The sequence below is a fragment of the Aptenodytes patagonicus genome, chromosome 8 (genome assembly GCF_965638725.1).
Source record: "Aptenodytes patagonicus chromosome 8, bAptPat1.pri.cur, whole genome shotgun sequence".
Taxonomy (NCBI): Eukaryota; Metazoa; Chordata; class Aves; order Sphenisciformes; family Spheniscidae; genus Aptenodytes; species Aptenodytes patagonicus.
Window position 1 is genome coordinate 482,204 of NC_134956.1, and position 19,967 is coordinate 502,170.

At 40.2% G+C, this 19,967-nt stretch overlaps 1 protein-coding gene across 1 annotated transcript in view; it reads left to right on the forward strand.

The window, feature by feature from the left end:
- Window positions 1-18,764, forward strand: part of FGD3 (FYVE, RhoGEF and PH domain containing 3) — a 112,205-nt gene extending 93,441 nt beyond the window's left edge. Inside the window, exons 15-19 of the mRNA XM_076345888.1 lie at window positions 37-99; window positions 6,123-6,245; window positions 8,225-8,377; window positions 10,901-11,041; window positions 17,353-18,764. Of these exons, the coding sequence (XP_076202003.1) occupies window positions 37-99; window positions 6,123-6,245; window positions 8,225-8,377; window positions 10,901-11,041; window positions 17,353-17,577 (705 nt within the window). The 3' untranslated portion in view covers window positions 17,578-18,764. The remainder of the gene's footprint in view (window positions 1-36; window positions 100-6,122; window positions 6,246-8,224; window positions 8,378-10,900; window positions 11,042-17,352) is intronic.
- The last annotated feature ends 1,203 nt before the right edge of the window (window positions 18,765-19,967 follow it).

Here is a 19,967-nt window from a genome sequence, read left to right on the forward strand (position 1 = left end):
TGTTGAAATTGTTCTGTGTCATTCTGTTGCCCTCAGATAGCAAGCACCAGCTCGGTGGAATCGATGCCAGGAGCAGATGGTGGTGGTGCATTTGGAGGGGTAAGTAATCTGAAGCTAATACTTTCAGTAGAGCAAGGGGGGGGTGTTATATTTCTTTTGTAGCAGGAAAAAAAATCCGAGATACTTCAGGATATTGGTTTATATTCTGCTGTCTGTTGCTGCAGCTGTGCTATCCTTAACTTCTTGGCTAAGTTACACCCACAGCTACTTGCAGAGTTTGCACCATCAGCGAATTTAAATCCTCCTGTTCCAGATACATGCTGCACACGTGTGTGAACCTAGTTATGGGGAACCTAGCTGGAGGGAAGTTGACTGTTACAATTGTAGCATTGGGGGATTTTTTTGTGGGGTTTTTTGTTTGTTTTTAAATTCTAATAGGGAGCTCCACTGAATGCTTGAGGGGAGGAGGGCAAAGAGAGACAAGGAAACCTGGCTGGTTAATACTGTCATATTGTGTAACTCAGGATTTCATCTCCAGAACGAAATTTTGATTAACACTTCTTTCATAGTGTGCTTTTCATGTTTCTGCCAATACAGAGGAGGAGATGATAGTACTTTCATACATCTCTAGCCTGTAAGTGATTGGCTGCTGCAAAAGCAAAATATACTTTTAAAGATACTTTTCATTTTGCTCTGTACAACGTCTGTGACGGCTGCTGAGTCAAACCAGAGGTTTTGAGTCCTTAATAAGGTCTATTTTTTAGCATTCTTATCTCTCCCTTCTAAAATGTCTTCTGAGAATAACAGGTTTTCAGGAAATGCCTTAGGGTCAGCTGAGTTTACTGAAAAAAGCCCCAACAAGAAGAAACAACAACAACCAAAAAAAACTCCTGTCTGCTGAGACATACTATAGGATATTATGTATTAGCATGACCTTTTTAATAACAAAGGAGCCACTTAGCAGGCTCTTCCAGACCTCTGGCGAAGCTTGTAACCTACTTGGTAGAGTTTAGAGTATCAATGAAAAGCTGTTAAATAAGCCAGCAACCTGACCTATACAAACAAGAGCTTATTAAAAATAAGTGTTTGTCATTAGTGTACTCCTTGCTGTTTATTGTTTGTTCACAGTTCATATTTTCCCTAAGCAATTTTTTATTTATTTGTAGTCAATTTTGCGATTAGTGCCCCTGTTCCTTGAGTTACAGATGCTATAGTGAGCTAGCTACTTAATGAAAAGATGCTTTATATAGTATTTAAAAACAAACACAAAAAAAATCTCTGTTGGCCTTAAATTTCTTAGGGAAATGTAAATTTTAGTTGTAATAAAATTTAAAAAAATTAGATCTTTTTAGTTGATTATAACTAGTTGTGTCAGTGATTTGCATAGTATATCTTGACACATTAAGTAATTTTCCCTAAGTTGTGTATTTAAAGAAAAAATTAATTCCTGAGATAGAAATAAAAATGGAGTTGATCAAAAACACAAAGCTAAAAATATCCAAAATTGTGTATTACTGATTCTGGGATCTCGTTCTGCTGTATTGTAGCAAATGGATAACATCAGCGTGAGCAATGAATTCAGATGTTAGTTGCAGCTTTAGAAAATACTAATTTTTAATGATGACATCCCTTTAGAAACATCTCAGTGAGTGCATGAGCAAGTACAGTCTGTGCTTAACAGCTTCCACATGCAAACCACTTGGTGGTAGTGGTGGTCAGCAAACTAAGATCTCCTTCTGGCGGTTCTGCTGAGTCTCCTGAAGAGTCTGCCGGGGTTTTCTTCAGTGTTGCACATTAGCATAACCAGACAGCGAAAACCTACTGTAGGAAGTATAATCTGCTTGCTGTACAGCATTGTGGTAACTGTGTGCTGCACTGCACTGCTAGCACAGTTGATGCTCAGCCATCTGCGTGCACGAGGAAAGTACAAGCCAGTGGAAGATGGTCTTGCATGTAACCTCGCGTGTATGACGTTGGCATACAGAGAAACAAACTAAACAGTTTTGCTGCATTACAAAGTACAAAATGTACTATATAATTTAAATTAATTTCTCACATAGATTCAGCATTTCCAGAAGCACCTGCTGATGTTCTGCCCCACTGCGGGTGTCTCCAGATATATAATTTGTAAATGGAAAAATACGCAGCTGTATAAGCATAACGAGAAGAAAAAGATTTGAAACCCCTTCGTTGCTCATGCGTCTGCCCATATAAGAGTCTCGTCAGGCTGTGTGTATATTACATGTACAGCATTGAGGCTTAATTTCTACCTACTGGGCCAGACAGAGTGAAATATATAGCAAGTAATAAATAACAGAACAACAGTCTCCTGAGCCCATTGGTTTTCTTGCTGTTCCTACCAGCTCTTTGGTGTTTCTTCCCTGCTTTTCAGAAGCAAATGGAGGCTCCAGTGGTTCGCTAATGATGTGATGTCTGCTTTCCTAAGCAGTCCAGCCACAGGCCTTCACCTTGCAGTCACTTAGTTCTAGGCATGAGTTGTACCTCTCGCTGGGGTATACGCTCTTTTTCCACCAAAATTTTAAAGTCGGAGGAAACTGTCAAGATTTAGAGAGTTAAATGCAGCTGTAGAGTAAAAGCAAATTAGTGGTCAAAACAGCCCAGTCTGAAAGAAGTTATTGTAGATCCTGGCTCTGAACAGATTTGGTGCAAGCGTTTTTTCCTGTCAGACTCACCAGCTTCAAAACAGAGCTGGGTACACCAAGAAAGATGAGAAATATGATAATTATTCAAGTGCATTAGTATCAAGATATTCCAGTTGAAGCTAGGGCAGCTTTGTATTGGCTTCCCTCTTAACATACATCAACAGTGAATAACGTAGCTTGTGTAATAAAGGACACAGTTGCAAAGTGACTGTTAAATTTATCTTTGATGAACAAGGTTTGTGAATTACAATGCATGTCCTTGTTTTCTACAAAAACCTCTCTGTTCAGATGGTGTATAGTTAAGAGTACGTGGCAAGGTCAACTTCCTGAGCCATCTCTGGGTGGGCTGGGGGGACTGCCTGTGCCGCACAGTCTCGTGGTTTTCACAGGGATGGAAAGCAAAGGGCTTCTTAATTTTTTCCCAATGTCAGCAGTTAAATAACATAATATTGAATAAGTCTTTCTCCTATAATTGCTCATTGGAATTTGCCAAGTCGTAAAGAAAATACATTTTCATTTTTATTATCTTTTCTAAAGCTGCAACAGCAATGTTTCAAACTCTTGTGTTCTCACTGTATTCTCATAATGCTGAGAAATATTATGAAACATTGCTGGTATTCGTCAAACACTTAAAGACCTCTTTATAGAGGACCCTTTTTGATTAGTGAAGTTAGTATTAAATGCTTGTTGTATGCTACAGCGCAACTTAAAATTTAATGGTCTAAAATAAATATAATGGTCTAAAATAAAAGCTCATGCGTAACTGTCATAACAAATCTTGCCCAGTATATGGGTCATGTATTTCTGGAAGTGAACACTGTCCAGACTGTTTCACATTGAGGAGGAAGTCAAATACGAGATCCGTTAGAGGAAGTATTCAACTTGAGTCTTATCTGTGTTATAGAAACATGCATGTGGGTGATGATGTATATTCCTATTGAAGTACAAATCAAATTAACCAATTTCCACATGAAGCAGTCCATTCAATTCATGTTAGAGGAACTTCAGCATTTTTCCTATGCAGGCACGTGTAGGTTCAACTGAAAGTCAAAAACTGGTTTTGTTTAGCATTCGTCAAGATTATCTTCCAGTCACAGCTCACAAGGCTAAATGGTGCCTTCATTTATGCTCTTGCCATTCCAGTAACACTAGTGAAATTGTTGTTAACATAAGAATCAAAAGGCTTGTTATGCTATATGCAATTGAAAAAATAAGGTTGACCAGTGAGGAAATGCTCTGATCTAACAACTTAAAGGGAATCCATCCCTAGCCAGTGGAAGGAAAATCAGTCTTCTAAAAAATTAAATAGCATTAGCATCAAAATCAGAGTGAGAAATGGCTGACTTTAGCCAACATATGTGATACAAATAAAAGAGTTACTCTGTAGTTTGCTGCTGATCAGTAAAAGCTTTTCGAATCGCCTTAATTATACGCCTTACTTGAAGGGGTCTAACAGAGTCTGAAAGGAACGTTTTTGCCAATGATTCATCCGAGGCATTGTTCGGTTGCTGTAATTCAATGTCATACTGGTTACATCTGGTTCTTCACAAGAAAAGTTAAATACTGCACTCCGCTTGTGTGTGGGGGAGGACTTGGATTTGCAGGCATGCTGTTTCGCTGAGCAATTAATATGTATGTATATGGGGATATAGTGATTTTCCTGAATGAACAAATACGTATGACTGTGCTTCGCCAAGCTGAACTGCAAAATACCCTGTGTACTTGTATACAAGTTTGAAACATTGCTATTGCAGCTATAGAAAAGATAATAAAAATGAAAAGATCCAATCCAATTAGAAGTAATTAGTTGTGGTTTTGTTGTGTAATGCCATTACAAGGCAGGGTGGTTTCAATAGCTCTGCTGAAAGACAGTGTGCTTTCCTCGGTAACCAGGGAATGGCAGGGCGGAGACTCAAGAAGGCTGAAAGATGGGAGAGTGGTGTCAGCTTATAAAATTTGATATTTTTTTTTTTTTTAATTGGCCTGAAAACCTGTATTAGTGATTTCTTCAGGTTAGTCGTAACCACTAAGGTGAGACCTTAGGGCAAATGGCAGAATTTCCCTGGGGCTGGTGACACCTGCCTGGTGATCCATGGGCAGCCTCTGCTAATTGTAATTGCCGCTGCCTTTCCTCCCACCCCCACATGCTCACATCTTTGTGTTAAATAAAGGCTTTGAAGAAGGGGAGATTTGTTCAGCCAATTGTTCTCTCTCAAATGGACTTAAGTTGTGACTTAGTATGCACTCAGTTTAAAGGGAAGGGGGACTTGTCAAGGAGTCCAGAACCTGTGTAACATACAATGGGCCTGATCTTCACCTGGTTGATTTTCACAAAAAATGTAAAATAACTCTGCTCTTTTGATTTAGAGAAATGTTTCTTGTCCCAGTAGTTTGTTAAATGATTGTGTCAAGCAAACGAAAATGAAGAGAGTTACCAAACCTCTTGTCACGAAAGAGCTGCACTGGAGGAACGTGATGCAGCCACCTCTTCAGGCTGGGATCTCCATGCGGATGCTGCCTGGCTGGGGGTGCCCCAGGCTTGCCCCCGGGGAGCTGCTGTTCCCTTGCACGTAGCCATCCTGACTGGGAAGGAGGAACAGTATTTATTTCTTTAAAAAGGAAAACAAAACAGGGGGTCTACTTGAAGTTCTGTGTGAAGCTGTATTTTTATGAACTGCACGTTGTCATGTTAATGTTCTTCAGTTTATCTGAAAATTTTACAATTGGGTTTAATTATACCGAGTGACTTCATGTACCAGCTTAGGTGCTTAGCTTAAGAGGCTAAACTTGCCTGGCTATCTAGACAGCTGATAGAAAGTGTCTTCTGCCAAGAGCAGTTGATAGCAGGTCCCTGGTGTAGGTGTCCCTGTCTTCCTGAGGAGCTTTATGTTTCATCATGGCCTGGGAGGGAGCATAAGGAAACTCCTAAATTAAGCATTTGAAGTTGGGTGGTGCAAAAATCCACTGCCAGCACCGTTCACTTCTTCAGTCAAGCCATTTTTCCCAAAACCTTCGCATCTCTTCCCCACAAACAGAAGAGTTTACAACGCACTCATGAAGTCAACAACATTTGCCTTAACCAAGTCACGTTGCAGCAGGGAGGAAGAGGTGAGTGCCAGAAGGAAAGCTCTTCTTGACAAGCCCACATTGCCAGTTCCTCTTCCTCCTTACCAACAGACGGTGAGATGAGGTCACTCAGTGGCTGTAAGGGCACAAGTGGGCAGAGGGGGACTTGAAGAATTGGCTCGAGCAATCTGAGATCACGTAACACCACACCAGAAACACCCGTTGGCTGAGCCAGCCATCCAACCGTAGGCCATTAGCAGAGTTGGCTTGAATTCTTTTCTAAAATGGTGTGAAACCCAAAGACGATCTTTGTCAGTAGGAGAACTCTATGAATTGTTTTGCAATCTTTTTTTTTTTAAAAACAAAATCACATAATTGTACTTTTCATTTCAGAGTGATTCCTGTAGGAAATCTTCTAAATCCAAGCGAGACAAGGAGAAACAGGCTTGCAAGAGCTGCAGCGAAAGCTTTAACTCCATCACTAAAAGGCGGCACCACTGTAAGCAGTGTGGGGCAGTAAGTATCAGAATGCACTGAGCTTTTTAGCTTCTTCTGCAGAGACTGTTGAAGAGAGTTTATTTTTTCAGTGCAGGAACTAAAAGATGTGCTGGTTCATGGCAGGTCATTGACAGAGCAGATTTTTCCACTTGCTTTACCCCCTGGGAATCAGGGGGAAAAAAGAGCAAAACTCTGGTGCAAGGGGCCTAGTCTGTGATGTTTTAAAGGCAAATACAGCACCTCAGTGGATAAAAAGAAAGGTGGTGCCTTCTCTGGGGATGTGCATGTATCTGGGGAGGGGGTTGTCCCCTATATTTTGTTTGCAGAAACAGAATGGCCTTCTGACAGCCTTCCTTCACACAGGAGCTCTTTCTAGGATGAACAGCTGAACATACAATGTTAAAGATGGATGGGTTCTTCTTTCCCTAAAGCAGAGTTGTCAAGAATTGCTTGCGCCAAAGTGGTTCCCTCCTGCTTGAAAAGTCCAAAAAAATCAGTCCTCAAGATTCAAGGCCAGGTTCCTGAAGGCCCTTAGCCACCCTTCCCCAGTGCCATTCACTGACAGCTTAATTCTCAGGGTTTTTTCTGAAAATCACAACCACGGCCAAGATGAGAGTGATTTCTGTAATATGAGTTGAAACCTGCCTTCTGTGACTTGAGTTTCACGGTTCAGTGTTCCTAATGTAACTAGTACAGAATAATGTTATTTAAATACCATCATTCATTTGAAGTGGAGATAAATTTTCAGCTGAAGAGAGACCTAAATGTATAGTTAAGATGTTTGAAGAAACCTCAGTCTCAGCAATTGAAATAAAATTACGGAGACTTCTGCACCAGAGTTGGGATTTTCAACCTTCTGGGTTTGTTTTTATTAATAATTACTAAAATCATTAAGTACATTTCCGGAGGTTTAAAATGTTCTATTGCAAAGCTCAGTATTATTAAAGAAATGAAGTAAGAGCTTTCCCCATGGTCAGAGAGATAACAAGAATTTCATTATTAATAATATATTGTTAAACAGTTGTTGGTTGTGTGATGTTTTGTGATGTGGCAATAGCATTCAAATTAAAGAAGTCAATTCATCTCAAGGAAAGACTATCATGCTTCTAAAAATGCTAGCTTGCTTTTGTTTATGTAACTTGGCAGAATGGTGCTTCACTTAACACTTGCTGAATTAAGGCAGTTACCTTCATATAGTAATTAACATCTTGCAGTGAAGCATATAATAACATATACTTGTACCTGAAGAGCGTTTGTGTGTTTTATTGTACAGTCAGTTCAGAATGGATGTTGAATCCGGCTGACTGTCCCTGCCTTGCACCCCGGGGGACAGTTTCTCTCCCTGGAGCAGCTGTGCAACAGCAAGTGGTAGAGTCAGATTTTAAGCGTGAAAACAGGTTCCAGAGCTGAAGATCCATCGCTCTTCGCAAGCACTGGTTTCGTGGGACTGATGTGTCATCGTGTGCTCTTGGCAGCTGAGGAAAGGAATCGAAAGTTTTTAATTTGGCATCAGACGAATAGTTTTTAATGGATAATATATTGGACTATGTTCTTAAAATGGTCAGTGATTTTTTGATTCCTCGGTTTTATCAGGCTGAACTGCCTAATTGAAGAGGAAGCGTCAGCCACCTTTACTCTGAAAATCAGTCTTTCCTAGACCATTTTATGACCGGCATTAAAAAGCACTAATTACTTTGTCAACCTAAGCCTTTTTTGACCCATAAAGGCTTATAAGAAGAGAAAGGCAAACTTGCATGATGTTAATCATAAAGCATTTCCCAAGAAGTATGTTTTCTTTAATTAGGTATATTGGTACACAGCATGGGATCACAAAAATGTTAATTATTAATGGAGGTAAATAAATATTATATTGGTCGCTCTATCTTATGCTTACATTAGTTTTCCGGACTTTAATAACAACTGTTCTGCAAGTCACTTTCTTTGGAGAAGGGTTATGTTTTAATGATGGTTAATAAAGCACCTTCTTTCTGATACAGGTGATCTGTGCAAAATGCTCCGAGTTTAAACCACTTGCAGATAATAGCCGCCATAATCGAGTGTGTAAAGAGTGTTTTCTGCAGTTACCAGCAAGCCCATGCATCCCTGGAGTGGAAGCAGTCGGAGAACAAAGGAAAAGACTAGCTGCAGAGGTACAGTATTTAGCTAAGAAAATTTTGGTGTGCTAGCCGCCCTTGTGAGTCTCTCTCTCTCTTTTTTTTTTTTTTTTTAATGTATTTATTTAAAACAAATAAAACTGTTTGGTTATCTTTTCTCCCCCACCATGATATTTGACTGTCTGGCCTATAACTTGTATTGAATGTGCACGCAGCCTGAATGCTGTTTGTAAATGGCAAGTGTTCATCGTAGGGTGCTGATCATACAGAGATGCACACAGGTTTTGCAGCTAAACTTCAGCTTTCAAAGTAACGAAAAAAAGAGGAAAAACTTCTGGCTTCTTTTTATTATGGTGCGTTTCCAATCTTGAGTTGTGCACAATAACTATTGGCAAAACTTGGCAAAATAAGATTCGTTTTTTCACTTCTAACTCCATATAAAAGATACTTTTGCACTCCTTATTTCACATCCTGTCAAAATATCATTGAAACGAGTTTTTTCTTAGTTGATCATGCAAAAGCATGGCATCCTTCTGAAAGACTATCAGGATTCACTGAAACTTTCTCAAACCTGCTATCATGCAGACTCTTTTCTCCAAGACGTGACTTCCACAAATTATACTGCGTAAACTACTGCTTCACTGTTGCCACAGATGTCACCAAGCTTTATACCATGATAGCGGCACATCCTACCCTTATTTTTTACAAGAACAAGAAACGTATTGGCAAACTGATTTGTTTTATCCTCACCCACAACAACTGAACCTTCTCTTACCAATGCTTTTTTTAGACCACGGGCAGAGCTGTGAGTACCATTACGTGCCACGCTTTTCACGGGCCACCTTGAAGAACAGTTTTTTATTTATTTTACCTGTGAAATACAGCCAGAAGTCACTGCGTGTGTAAAAGAGGACATTCATCTCAATTGAAAGCGGACCCACAGGGACATCAGATTCTTGAAAGAGCCACTGACACACTGAGAACTTAACTTCATTGCAAATCATCCTTCCCCCTGATACGCTGACCTTCACCATCCTGCTTTCAGCGCTACGTGGAAAACTGGGGAACAGTTGCAGCCTATACCGAAAAACATCCTACCTTGAAAAAGGTCTTTCTGGAAGCCGCCCCTCAGAGCCATCAGACTGCCTTTCAGCCTTATTAATACCCCTCATCAGAACCAAACTACGTGGAAAAGAGCTAGACTCTGAGCAAGAAACGTAAACCTGCCAGTGCATATCCAGAGCTCCTGTAATAAATGCTTCCTCAAATAGTCTTCTTAGACCCTGCCCTGCTCTGCTTCCCAGCATGTCATATTTCTTTCCAGGCTACTAAATATACCTACCCAGGTAAAATTACAGCAGCACGGTGTCCCAGAGTGAACTCTGCTGCTCAGATGCTTTGTCAGCTTTGTACCCAAACACATCCAGAATCTCACAAATACAAGGTGGGGTAAAGCTACAAATGCACGTTGTCCTTCCCTGAACTACCACGTCTGCAGAGCGCAGAGAAGATTCTGGATCCGGAGCTTGATACCATCAAAAACTTCAGATATACACGACAGCTATGCCTACAGATGATGAGTACTTAATATAGAATAGAATCATAGAATCATAGAATAAAATAATTTGGGTTGGACCTTTAAAGTATGCATCGGTATAGTCTGTGGTATCTCATGATAAACTTTCTAGCACTGTTTCAGCAGAGCTGTTTGTCAGTAAAGTGAAAACCTACACCTACCCAGCCTGTTAATCTGCAAAGCCAAAAAGCGAACCAGTGAAATGTGACCTATGGCTTTACTTTAGAAAGCAGATTACAGCAGAAAGCTGTAAAAACTCAAGGAAAAGAGTCATTTTTCTTTCATATGCTCAGGCTTCTAGCCTTCTGCTAAATCTTCAAAGGATCAGGTAAAATGCAAGAAAGTAGGTGTATAAAAAAGAAAGATCAGAGCCGGTCTTTTTCTTTCCCTCCTATTTACATGAAACTTTCTTAACAAGCTTAATAGCAGCTGAGGAGATTGCCACTTTACAAACGTTATTAGCAGATGCCAGTAATCCCCAGGAGACTTCTGTGCAAAGTCTAATGTGAACAGGAATTTTGTTTTTCTTTGCTTTCTATCAGAAGACAAAAATTTCTTTCAATCCTTTCTTGCCCTAGTGCGCTCTCATTTGGCTCACATCTCTGTGCATCCATGCACAAGAGTGTCTGTTAATATACCTTTTGCATTAATTTGAAATCATCTCCCAGCCTACTTTGCTAAGCAAGAAACTAGCTGCATCATCTTAATGGCCATTCTCAATTTACTTGGTAGAGGTGGAATTTAATTTCATGTCTGCTGGGAACAGTAGTTCAGCATCTCCCTCTATTACATGGGATTGTGCTATTTCTTGATGGTATATAATAATGATTAAACTTTTGTTCAGTTGTGGGCTATCCAGTGTTTGCCCTACAGTATTATCTGACTCTGGAGAACTTAAATTAAGTATATTTTATACTTTGCCCACGTAAGCATCGATGGAAACAGCTCTTTTTTTCTTCTTTTTTTTTTTTTCCTTCATCCAGAAGCAAAGCATCTTAGCAGCTGAAAACAGCCTCTTCAGCAGCTACCTCCAGTTCCTTGAAAAAGGGAAGACTTGGTACAAAATGTGGGTGACCATCCCCAAGACTGAACCTCTTGTTCTGTATCTGCAAGGAAGTAGCCAGGTAAAATTACATTCATGAGGGTTAACACACAGCAAAAAAAAACAGGATAAGTTTAAATCTGTCAAGCTGAGAAGTAGGTCAAAGGATTTGGCTTGGTTTCAACAACAAAAATGAACTTGGTATTCTGAATATAGCACAAAGCCTCAGAGATTCCTTGTTATCTGTAGTTACTGCTGATATGGTTGTGAGCAAATGTTTAAGCTCATAGCTTTTCTGTTCCATTTTTTTAACAAAAAAAGACAAAACAAGGATAACTTGATTATGTTTTGGTTTTTTTAGAGGTTTCAGACAGGTATATTCAAAGGTTTTATTACCCTGTCATTAGGGAAAGTGCTTTCCTGTAAAATGTATAGAGCTGTGAAGCAGACTGAACATTGCAATTGCTGGTTCAAGCTTTTCTTTTTTTTTTTTTTTTAAACCTAGTTCTGGGTTGAGAGGGTGGAGGAATTTGTGGAAATGTAGGTGTTCTTCAGCCTGAAAAATGGACTGTGTTTGGTAAAGCTCCTTGTCGTAGCATCATGTGATTTTATCTTTACTTGAAATAATTACTGTGGTAAGCATTTTTTTTTTTTTTAAAGTGTGCTGTTGAAGCTAACTAGTATTTGTGTGCAGTGAAAGTCAAGTGATAGAAATATCTATCTCCAAGATAGAATATCCAAAATAGAAATATCAGTCATGCTTCCTTAGTGCTGAAGATAAAGAATGACAATGCTGAAATGAGATCCCCCATATCCAGTTTTGTATTTGGTGTTTGACGCGTTTATATACAGCTTTGTTTTATCTCCTGGGTGAGATGGAAGAAGAAATGGGTCTGAATTCAGCCTACCATTACCCTGCTGTAATTCTGGTGATATGAAGGGTTTGCTTTTTATTAGCATCAGTTTGTATGGCTGTAGCTAGGAACAGCCCGGGAACTAAATATTACCCATGATTTTATAAAGCTATTCGCAGTAAAGCTTGCCCCATAGCAAATGTTCAACAAGAAGTACGCGTTGTCCTTAGAAGTGTGTTCATTTTGCTGCTTGTCAGCAAGAACACCTCTGGTTTTGCACAAGTGTGTGTAATGTTTTAAGCATAGTGCTCGAGAGACTGAAAGCTTGAATTTGGAGCTCCAGACACAGCCCACTTGGCTTCGTCTGGGATTCAAACCCCACACCGGGGAAGCTTCCAATTCATGCCACGGGCGGCGAGCTGCCTGGCTTCCCTCCTACTCAACAGGAGATGCATGACTGAAATTACAAGTTGAGAAAGCAAACGGCCTCAGACAAAGCGCTAAAACGAATGCAACAAAACCAATCTTTACATCTCTCTGGAGTCAGAGTCTGGGAAGAGGAAAAAAGCTTTAAAAAGCAAAGGAGAGAGAATGGCTTCGCTGCGAAACTTTTCAACTGATGTGAAAGCTGTGCCTCAGCAAAGGACCAGTGCAAGTCCTGTATCCCATACAAAGCAAGCCAGAGTGTCTCGCACAGGCAAGCTTGGGGAAGGAGAGTGGGAATAGAGGGAGAAGGGTCTAAATTCTTTGGCCTTCCTCACCCAGGAGCAACGTATGTCATCTAAGAGATGACCGCAGCGAGGAGTAGAGAGGAAGCAACACCTCTTACATGGTATGACCTAGAAAGAGAATTTCTCCCAGTGCCCAACCGATTGTCTCAGGACAGCACAAGTAATAACCCATGGGACATAAACCAGCTGTATTTAGTGCACAGCAGAATGATGCTCGATTCTCCAGGCCCCCTCCTGACAGTCGTGCAAAGCCAGGGTTGGAAGCTGGAGGAGCTTCTGTGCTTCAGATGCTACGTTCTTTGCTCCGTGTCCTGCCAAATTTGATCTTGAGCCTCTGTTGATACTATTAGTAAGATCCTATTTTTTTAAGGGAAAAGGGTGACTTTGACACTGATTGTCAATTTTATGACAGTTAAATTTAGTGGTTAGTGTCCTCAACTATTTCAGGTGTGAGATAAATCTCCCAATAAAGCAGCAAGAAAGCATACAGGACAAGGTTGATCTATCTTACATTCAGTAACCACGCCAGGATTTACTATCAGGAATGACCAGTTGCAGGCTGAGACTGTAAACAACAAAAATGAGTCCTTTCTTCACGGGCCTACCATTCCCACTCACACACTTTCTTCAATTTGCATCCAACTGAAGGAAAAAATTACAAAGCAAATCCCATTCCTTGATACTAACCCAACGTTCTTGTTAGTTCTGGTTTACATAGTATACACTAGGCTTCTGAGAAAGATCTCTTCCAGATCTTCTTTCCATGGTGGCTGAGTGTCTGGAATCAGTTGGGAACCACTCACATGCTTGAATGTTATTTTCCCAGGCATTGTTTTGTTCTGTACAACAACCTTGATGCATCTCACAAACCTCTTTAGGCCTGCAAAGAAGCATTTCAGTGCCTAAAAGAAGAGGTGCCTTTTGGGAATAATATTGCCAACAGTGGTATTAAAGGTCTTGAAACACAGACCAAGTGAAGCATGATCATAGGAGTTTGAAAGTTTGGGGATTATTTTTAAAGAGAACAGAAAGAATAGCTGCCTCTTGGGAAGAAGGAGTAAACCAAGCTGAATCTGGAGCTTCTGATACAGTAAAAGCCCTGACAGCTTTTGTCCTCTGCACCTTCGGCTCTCACACCGAAGAAGGGATGCCAGTGCAAATGGAAATACGGTTTGCAGGCTTTAAAATAGCAGGAAAACTGCTCTTCTGCTTTAGATCCTTGTTCCAGGAGAATGAATTAATCCCCTGAGTGTTCACAGTTTAAGTCTTGCATAAGGCTTTTTGCATGAGGATAAAATTCACAGCTTATTTAGGTATGGAAATCATACCAATTTTATCTGTCCTCAAACTGAGACAGAATTTGTGCAGCTGTTTGTCGTGTTTATCTGAGTGGAATTGCAAGAGTTTGCTTATAAGCAAAGACCACCTCAAGCTTAAGGATCAGCGGTTTTATAGAAATTAGTCTGTCTTTCCAAGGGCTCCACCTGGAGCTTCTGCCCCTGTTGGCCTTGTAAAATGCGCAACTACCTCCAGAGCTCTGACATTAACTTACACCTGATTGAGAAATGCAGAATTAAGGAGTCCCAGCTAGCCAGAGAAGTAATGAATTTTGGAGAAGTATGGAGGGTAAATCTAGTATAGCAAGAGCTAGTGTGTATAGTAATTATTGGGTTTGATCCAAGAGAAAATTTTGCTTTATGAATTCTGAAGAAAAATCTTTTATTCGTCATGTAAAAGTGACTTACTCCTAGAAAATAAGGGAGTAGCTGAGTTTGAAGTTGAGCTCAGGGTTTTTAGAGAAGTATTTTTGTGGCTTGTCTGTTGACCCTGTTTAGGTGAAGCTTTAATTGGCCCTGCACGAAACTCTGCCTGTCCTTTTTCCTGGTCCTGCAGAGCTTTGCAGCTTGGCACGCCGTCGCGTCACGGGAGTCTCTCAACGATTTGTGCAAGGTTGGGATTAGATCGTAAGCGGGTAGAGAGCAGAGTTTGGATGGAAAAACAAGGCTTTTCTAAGCCTACTCAAAAGTAGTAGGGGAAGATGATAGTGGTCCATCAGTGGGTAACTGTTGTTCTGTGTATTTGTGTAAGAGCTTATATGCTGCAAAGAGATGTGCAGTGCAAGAGGGATGTCTGTATGGAGGGGTGCATGAAATACAGCTGCATGTATGGTGGAATTGAGCTAGCCGTTCCCAAATCTTAAACCCTGGGTGTTGTAATGGCTGTCATAGAGCAATAAATAGATGCTGCTGTAATTACCTAGGTAAATAACGCATTGGTAGTATGCTGCTTAGAGTCAGGATGAGTGCACAATGGTTGTGATTACTAACAGTATTACACATCCAGTAGATTTTTGTGTATCACTCGCTATCTCAGGAAAATGATTGACATCAGCCCTAAAGCAAAGGTCTTCTCAGCACTAGGTAGTTTGGTTTGATGAAATACTGATGTCATGCAACCCTAGTATGTTGCATACAGAAATATTAAAAAACCCACCAATTCAACCAGCCAAATCCAGTAGGCTCTTAAAAATGGAGTACGACATTTATCTCTCTGTAAGGCCTGTAAATCCTACTTACGTGCTCGGTGTAGGGCCCAAATTCCTCGTGGGTGCTGAACAGCCCCTGGATTTGCTGGACTCCAGTTAGGAGGGGAAGGGCTCAGTGCCGAAGGAAATCCAGAGAATCTCATGGTCCCGCAGAGGGATCTTGTTTGGGCGTTTGGTATGACTGGAGGCTGAGTGCTTCACCTTTACCTGCCAGTACTGCAGCTTTTCAGAGATAATTTAAATCCCTTCCTTTTGGATCAGGCAGGTACAGAGAAAGTGACAAAGGCATCATATTAAGAAAAGGGAGGAAGCAAGACCAAAGGCAGTCTGCTTAGTTTGCCTGTGTCTGCACGTGTTGGGTAGGTGTAACATGTACAATTCAAATGTCAATTTGCTCTTACGCTGCACTTTTTGGCTACAAACAATAATCATTTTTCATTGTCACGGGCAACCTCCAATTTTACGTGTGACAAGTCTTAGTGTCTATTTTTCTAAAACAAGATCAGTGAAGCAGGCATGGTCGAGCTTGCCTGCGCTCTTGTGCATTTTGTGTTCATCAGTTCCGTATTTGCCGGCTTCAGCACTGCCACGTATGCAGGTCTAGAGCTGCTCTGTACACGCCAGTTCAAACTTCTGCATCTGGGAGACCTCCCTGTTTATACGGATGCAGCTGTGGTGTCAGGATCTAGAAATTGTATGCTGCTTTTAACACAATTACTTGCACTCAAATAGGAATTGAATTCTTTAGTGTTTGACCCAAAGTCGCTGTACATCTTGACTAGTGCTTGGTCTTGAAGCAGATGGACTCTGGCGTTTTTGCATAACAATAACAAGTAGTAGATTAATAAATCAGGAAGCTTGTATTGATTTAATAAAATGTGTAGACACGTTTTTGACTGTGTATTTTTTGCCCCTTTAGTTAATGTATGTGTTTGCATTGATGTGAGCAGTTCTGAAACTTGAATTACTTTAGTCTAAGTATTAGAAAAGTAGATTTTTTTGCGATTGTTCTCAGAGCTGTGGTCCCCTTCCAGATTTACTAAGCTGCCTGCACTCAGTATGGGGTGACAAAAGAATGACTTTGCCACCTCTTTGTGGGATGCCTTGTTAACTTTGGTATGAGGCATTGAACTTGAGTAGGCTGCTACACAAGTAGCTGCTACAAGAGGCGATGGCTTCTTACAGATGCTCGATGCCTGTGTGGTTTAGACTTCAGTTTGGGGACTCACCTTTGAAAATGCTTTAATGGCATCAGCTGAAACGAGTTGCTTGGTCATGGCACACCCTGCCTTGCCAAAGTACGCCTTTCCTGAGAGCTTAGGGGAGGAGTTGGTTGATGCTCAAGATGTGACTGTTAGAGAGCTGTATCACTCCTTAGATCTGAGTTAATCTGGCCTTTAAAGGATGTTCAAGAATCTGAGCTTCAACTTCCTTGACAACTCTGAAAGTTATCATAAATAACCCAAGACCTTCTGAGAAGATTCACTGATTGATTTAAAATCTGAAATTCTCTTTTATTTCAAAGTCTCTTCCCTGGTAGTTGTCTTTGTGCCTCTCAGTGTCCAGCTCTTATTTGTCTCCTTTAAACCAATCTTACCAATGTCCCGTGAGGTCCAAAAAGGACTACACCGAACTATTCTCAGCTGGATCTGATTGCCTGTACCTAATGCAGAGGGGTTTTTTGTAAAAGACAACATGCCTAAGTTATGTGAAATTACATGCAAATCCCCAGCCACGCCACTGCTGGATCTCTATTCTTACTGCAAAAGGGAATCTGTTAAATAAGAAGAATAAAGCCCCAACAAGTCATCGCCTTTTATTGTTTTAAGTTAAGCAGTCGCTATCGCCTCTTCTCTAAGTACAGTACTGACCAAGGAGCCGAATGCACGTGTACTCTGGAACTGTGTTCATGTGCTTATTTAAGCACGTGGGTGCGTGTTCGCTCTGTGGGCAGGGATGGCAGGCTACGGCTCTAGCACGGAGGGGTTGTCAGCCGGCGGCACACACCAAGACACTCTGGTTTGGTGAGAGCTGTGGTGTAGCTGCCTAGCCTGAGCGTGTGCCTGGTGACCATGTCTGGGTGTAAGGTAATGCATCTCCAATCACATCTTACTACTTCAAAGTGAGTTTTAAACTGTTTGAAACAGGCGTTTCTTTAACCCCATTGAGAGGAAATCTTTCATCCCCGCACAGTATACCCCTGCTCCTCCCATTTCAAATACCATTTGTTGCTGAATTTTTACATTTGTTCTTTCTTCTTTAGGATGGACGGAGCCCACGTCCTATTCCTCTGCCTGGATACGAAGTCACTTTACCAGGTTCTGGTGAGAAGTTTGACGTGAAGCATGTTTTTAAGCTTTGCCAGTCCCAGCAAACTCTATATTTCAGTGCAGAAGACGAAGAACTGCAGATGAAATGGATGGAAATCCTCACCAAAGCAGCCAAAGGGGAAACTGAAGATGCAGCTGAAGGGCTCAGCAACCCATAGAGCAAGTTCCATTTAGTTTCTTTCCTACATGCTATAAACCATCACTTGAATTTGGTATTCATGGCACTTTGGAATCTGTATGGCTTTATATTTTCACGTGTCTGCATAGGAAATTCAGTGGTTACTCTCCTTTTATTGTACATTTCTCACGTACAGTAGTTACCTGGCATATATTATGTTAAAGGAAAAGGTAGTTGTAGTTGTTGGTGGTGTCGATGCTGGTTTTAAAACAAAAGACAAGGAGAAAAGCATTAATTTTAACAACGGTAATGGAAAACCATCAGTCTCTTGTTTTCCTAAATGTATATTTTCCAGTCCTTTTGATTGCTGTTCAGTGCAGGATGTGTATAGTCTGTGATTAGTTCTATAAATGCTGCCTTTTAAGTTAAATGTTGTAAAGGCTTGTGCTGGCCACTGACATTCCGTTCTCTGTCCTTTCCCTCCTGGTAAAAGGTCTTTGTGACGTGTGAGCAATGTACTGAATATTTTCCCTTTGCTAAAACTATGTCTCTGCTATTTTGAGATGACCTGTTCACAAGACAAATACTGTAGAAGGGACTTCTAAAAATGACTGCAAACTGTGCAGGAAAGAACATTAAGAAGCCTCATTGATTTTAAGCATTTATAATATTGTTTTGTTTTCTTTTGAAACCAATACCTTCCTTCCTTCTATTTGAACCCATTTTGATGTAAGTGAACAAACGTTTTATACTGCAAACTGGGTAATGATCAATAAACAAGAACATTTTTAGTACACGCAGTACAAAAAGGTGACTTTTTTGTTGTATTGGTTAATTTAAAAGTGACCTAGGATTTATTTATATAATTTGTAAATAATGTTTCATAAGTATTTTAAGAATTTTTAAAAGATCTCAGCTAATTAACAGCATTTAGTGCATAGAATAAGAGATATTTGTATGAACTGAATTTGTAATTTAATTTTCCTGTTCACCTGTATTTGTCTTATTTTCAAACTTAAGTGCTTATCTATTTAAATAAAAATTCATGCAGTTAACACCTGAGCCAGATCTCCAAGGCACAGCAAGCTTTAGGTCAACATTTAATATAGGTTTTAAAAAAACAAAACAAAAACCCAAAACAAACAAAAAGAAAAGGCATGTCTGTTCCTAGTGGTAGTAAGCATGTAGTACTGATAAAAATGAAATAAAATCTGTCACAGTACTGTATTTTTAAATGGTTTGGTTTAACTTTTGTTTCCTCTTCAGCCTTCTACATTTTCTGATATTAGTGGAAAGAAAGAGCTGCTCCGTACAGCCAGAGTTTGTTAGGATTGTTGAAAAATAGTGATCTGCATCAGTGAATGTTTTTCTTACCTACAGAAAAGGATTTGGTTTTTTCCTTGTTTGGGGTTTGGTTTGTTTTTTTTTTTTTTACATTGGTGTAACAAATCATATATCTGAAGTTCACGATGCTAAAAATGAGAAGCCATGTATTTAATTAGCTACAGGTAAAGTTTCATGAGACTTGCATCTTCCCTCTCCTCCCTAACCCCCCCTCCGATCAGTTAGGATGAAAAAGGTTTCTGGCAGAACAATTTTTATCATATAGTTCATGAAAAGGAACTCTTTTCAGTGTGTGTTATTTCCTCCCCCAAGCTTCCCTGAAAACGTAATGATGTAGAATGCTTGCCTTGAAAATTTACTCATTTTGTAATATTTCTGGTTTGGGGTTGGGTTTTTTTGATTGGGTTTGGTTTGGTTTTAAAGTTTTTCCTTTATTACTCAGCTTGCTTGGTTCTTTTTCTTTGTTACCAAGAGAGAAATGGGAAGGGAGAATGGTAAACCGAAACAAAATTAATGCATCTTAATACGTCTTTCCTTTTCTATTTTTATTAACCAAGAAAAAAACTTCAGCACACGTTTTTTGCAATTTTTCTCCATTTTGTTCTTTTTTTATAAATAAGTATATCAAAATACACATCTAATCATTTTATATTCCTCAGTTCGCCTTCTTTTTTTTAAAAAGTAAAAAATTGTAAGAAGTATTTGTAGTGTACCTGCAATGATAACACACGATGGCACCTGTGGGCATTTGTGCCACGGTTCTCATGCAGCAACTTCGTTTCCAGCGTGTCTTTTCACTTGCAGGGGACGTGGCCAGGAACCTGCCTGGGGAATCTCTGCTTTATGACTAAGCCCCAAATCATCAAGAGCTTTTATAGTTTAAAGCCAGCAACTTAAACCTCGTCTGGAAAACTGATACAAGCCCATTGCAGATCCCAGAGCTCTGCTCTTGTTCAAGGCAGCATGAAAATGCTCAGCCTAGAGCCTAAAATGAAGCAGCTAGTGGTGTTACAGCTCGGAATCTCATTCCCTCAGTCATGGTCATCAATATGACCGTTGTCCAAATCAGTGGTACTTCTCCAATAG